This window comes from Buceros rhinoceros, unplaced genomic scaffold (genome assembly GCF_000710305.1).
Source record: "Buceros rhinoceros silvestris isolate BGI_N320 unplaced genomic scaffold, ASM71030v1 scaffold12752, whole genome shotgun sequence".
NCBI classification, from domain to species: domain Eukaryota; kingdom Metazoa; phylum Chordata; class Aves; order Bucerotiformes; family Bucerotidae; genus Buceros; species Buceros rhinoceros.
In genome coordinates, this window is record NW_010398423.1 from 1,285 (window position 1) to 4,579 (window position 3,295).

General features: G+C 41.2%; 1 protein-coding gene across 1 annotated transcript in view; it reads left to right on the top strand.

The window, feature by feature from the left end:
• Positions 1 to 2,828: 2,828 nt before the first annotated feature.
• MIPOL1 (mirror-image polydactyly 1) overlaps positions 2,829 to 3,295 on the top strand; it is a gene marked incomplete at its 5' end in the record, with an annotated part of 132,295 nt that continues 131,828 nt past the window's right edge. The window contains one exon of the mRNA XM_010131096.1: positions 2,829 to 3,015. Within this exon, the coding sequence (XP_010129398.1) occupies positions 2,829 to 3,015 (187 nt within the window). The remainder of the gene's footprint in view (positions 3,016 to 3,295) is intronic.

Here is a 3,295-nt window from a genome sequence, read left to right on the forward strand (position 1 = left end):
CAACATTTAGTTCTGTTCTGCCTTCACTGTTTCAAGCCATGACAGCATTATCTTCCCCTTACGTCCCTCACAATCATTTCCCAGCTTTAATTCAAGTGTCTTTATATTCCTTCTTCCTAACATTTGCTTTTCTTTCCCTCAATGTGAACAAGCTATTCATTCAAGATAAATATATACAGCAGATCAGCTGTTCAGCTTCTCCCTATAGTGAAATATTAATCTGGGCTACTGAACTTGTTCTATTTTATATGGAAAATAAGTTGTTTAGTATACTCAAGAACCAGAACCAAGGGTGGTGATACCACTTAATGAAAACTACGGCATTTTGCAAGGCTCTTTTACCCTTTCTCTGATGTTCCTTCTGCAGCCTGATTATTGCAAATGCTACTGACTCCCCAGTGTGTCTCTGCAGCATTGGTAATTAGTGCACAATACAATTTGCAGGAGGCATGAGGAGAAGCACTGAAGTGCAGTGATTAATATTGCCGCTTAGTTTAACAGCAAGACAAGCTACCGTGTACCGAGGCCTAAATTACATGGGGTGGGGGGCATGGGTTACGTGGAGAATAAAGTGGTTTTAAAAATAATAATAAAAAAAATCGCTATGCCCGTTGATATGACAGTGTACAAAATGTCTTCCCCAAAGCTTTACACTGACAGAATTAGCATGTTGACCAAAAAAATGCATTACAGCTTTATTAAACAAGTAAAAACCTCTAACCTTAACGCCCTTGGGCAGAGTGCTTCCAGTTCTGAGTGGAGGAGGCTGCCATCATCTCTCCTACAAAGCCAGTAGGGAAAAAACCCAGATCCTCTGCGTTTCACCAGACGTTTCCTGGAGTGCCACTTACAGGCTTGCCATGGTCCTGCTGAGTCTTACCCATGGGCTTGAGGGAATTGAATCTGGAGGAAAAGGTGTGCTGCTTAGAGAAGCAGCATTAGCATTCGTAAATGCCAACACAGGTCTAGTCCCATTCTACATTTTTCTCTTTTTTCCAGCTGCTGTAACTTACAGTTGAAGGCATTAAAATCCATATCTTAACATGGCCTAAGGATTCAGCCTGAAGTTCAGCTGCTAATGCAGATGTTTACCACATCAGGCAGATGTTTACCACATCAGGCAGATGCTTACTTCATTCTGTTGGTTTTGTGTTGGTCTTTTTTTTTTTTTTTTAATAAATCTTTCTGCTTACTTCACCTGCCATTTAGCAAGCTGAACTTCTTGTTGAGAGCTCATATTCAGGATGTTGTAGAGAGGTTACTGTAGAGACCCTCTGATACCCCCTGCTGCTCTTCCATGTAGGCACCAGTGATATTGAAGGGGTGACCTGGGAAGTATTATGTGTGACTGTATGGTGCTGGGGTGATGGTCAAGAGCATGGGGACCCAGGTGGTGTTATATGTGATCCCACCAGTAAGAGGGAAGCACATGGGAGGATGGCTGGATGAAGTAGATGAGGCCTCCTTCTTCAGACAACTGGAAGAAGCCTCACGTTCACAGGTCCTGGTCTTCACGGGGAACTAAAGTCACACTGATAATCTGCTGGAAGGACAACTGCAGGGAAAAAGTGACCTAGGACGTTTCTGGAGTCCACTGATGACAGTTTCCTGACACACGTGATTGAGGTGCCACCAAGGAGAGATGCTCTGCTGATACTTACACAGGAGGAAAAACTGGTTGTGGATGTTGGAAATTGAGTGGCAGCCTTGGCTGCAGTTACCATGAGGTCATGAGTTCAGGATCCTGAGAGGAGAGCTCAGGGCAGAAAGCAGTATTTTTGACTTGGAATTTGTGCTTTTGTGTCTTACGTGCAGCATGACACCTTGGTACTGATTGATGTGTGTTTGGGGTCTGTTTGTAGGTGATTGCAGCTGTATAGACAGGTTTTTTTGTAGGTTTTTTTTTTGAGGAGGAAGTAATAAGTTGGATCAAAGAATGTATCCTGTATAATTCATCCAAAACGTTTGGAAACACTAACCTTATTAAATGAGCAAAAGCTCTGGTGTTTGTTCTCTACTAATCTAAATGAATGAATGAAGAATATATGCACTTTTTTCCTATTTGCGGCTTTTTTAGGCTGCTTCTTCCTCATTTTTTAATATAGTTCAATAATTAAAACTTACTTGTTCTTCCTTTATGAAAGAACATTCATGGTATGTAGATCTTTCATTTGAATACCTTGATATCAGAAATATGTCCTAAAAATATCTAGTAGCCAAGCTTAAGAGAACCAACTATCACACTCAACATTTTAATCAGATAATTTTTCCCTTTGGCACAATTTGTGCTTTGCATTCTTCAAGTTCTTTAATCGTATAAGCCTGTTCTTTACACTCTCCAGGAGTGAATAGTGGGGCCTTAAAATTTGTTGTTGCTAATTTCAGCTTGCTGATACTTCTTTTGTAGCCAAAACGGATTTGAAAAAGACCCCACTGTAAGTAAGAGTCTAGTTCATAACCTGCAGGTTTCACTGTCTACAGCAGAAATTCGTCATGTCTCGCTAGGGTAGAGCTGACTTCCAAAAGGTAGATAATTTCCTAGGGTCAACATTACCTTAAGCAGACATTTAAGGAGAAGAAGGATTAGGAAATTATGATGAATTTTTCAGGTTTCCATGAGAAAAATCTGGTGAATAGGTCGTAACTCTTGCATCCGTGCTGTAGGTAACACGGTTCTCGTGCCTTAGTGTGATCGGGAAGCTGTGGATCTGCAACTTTCTCCTTGCCGCTGCAGACAAGAATGTTGCAAGCCATTTTCAACTGAGACACCTAAACTTTGTTCTTCTTTCTCCAAATGAAAAAATGTGTTTGCTTCTATTTCCAATTAGAAACACACATGCTGGAACAGAAGGAAGAAGACTTGTGTGCTGACTTTCAGTTTCATCAGAATTCTCAAAAAACCCCAGATTTTTTCATGCAGGCAGAAGCCGAAGCACTGAAACTTTCAGATTTGCCAGTAACCAGTCAAAGAGGAGGAGCCCCAAATTACTGTAGTTCCAGTCCTGAAGAATCAAGGTAAAGACAAATACTCCTTTATATATACCCACGTGTATCTGCCCCTCTTTCCTTGTGGAATGCAGCGTTTCACCACTGTGTTCTCCAGCACTGACAGAAAATACAGTCATGGCAATGGCTTATGTGACACACTCCAGGTATTTCAATGACTGATCTCTCCAGAGGATTTTAAAAATGCATGCTGGGCAGAATTAGAAAAACATAAGAGATTAAAAGTCTGGTAGTATCTGTGGCTTTACACAACAAGCCCAGTGTACCCTCAGTGTGATGAGTGAGTAGG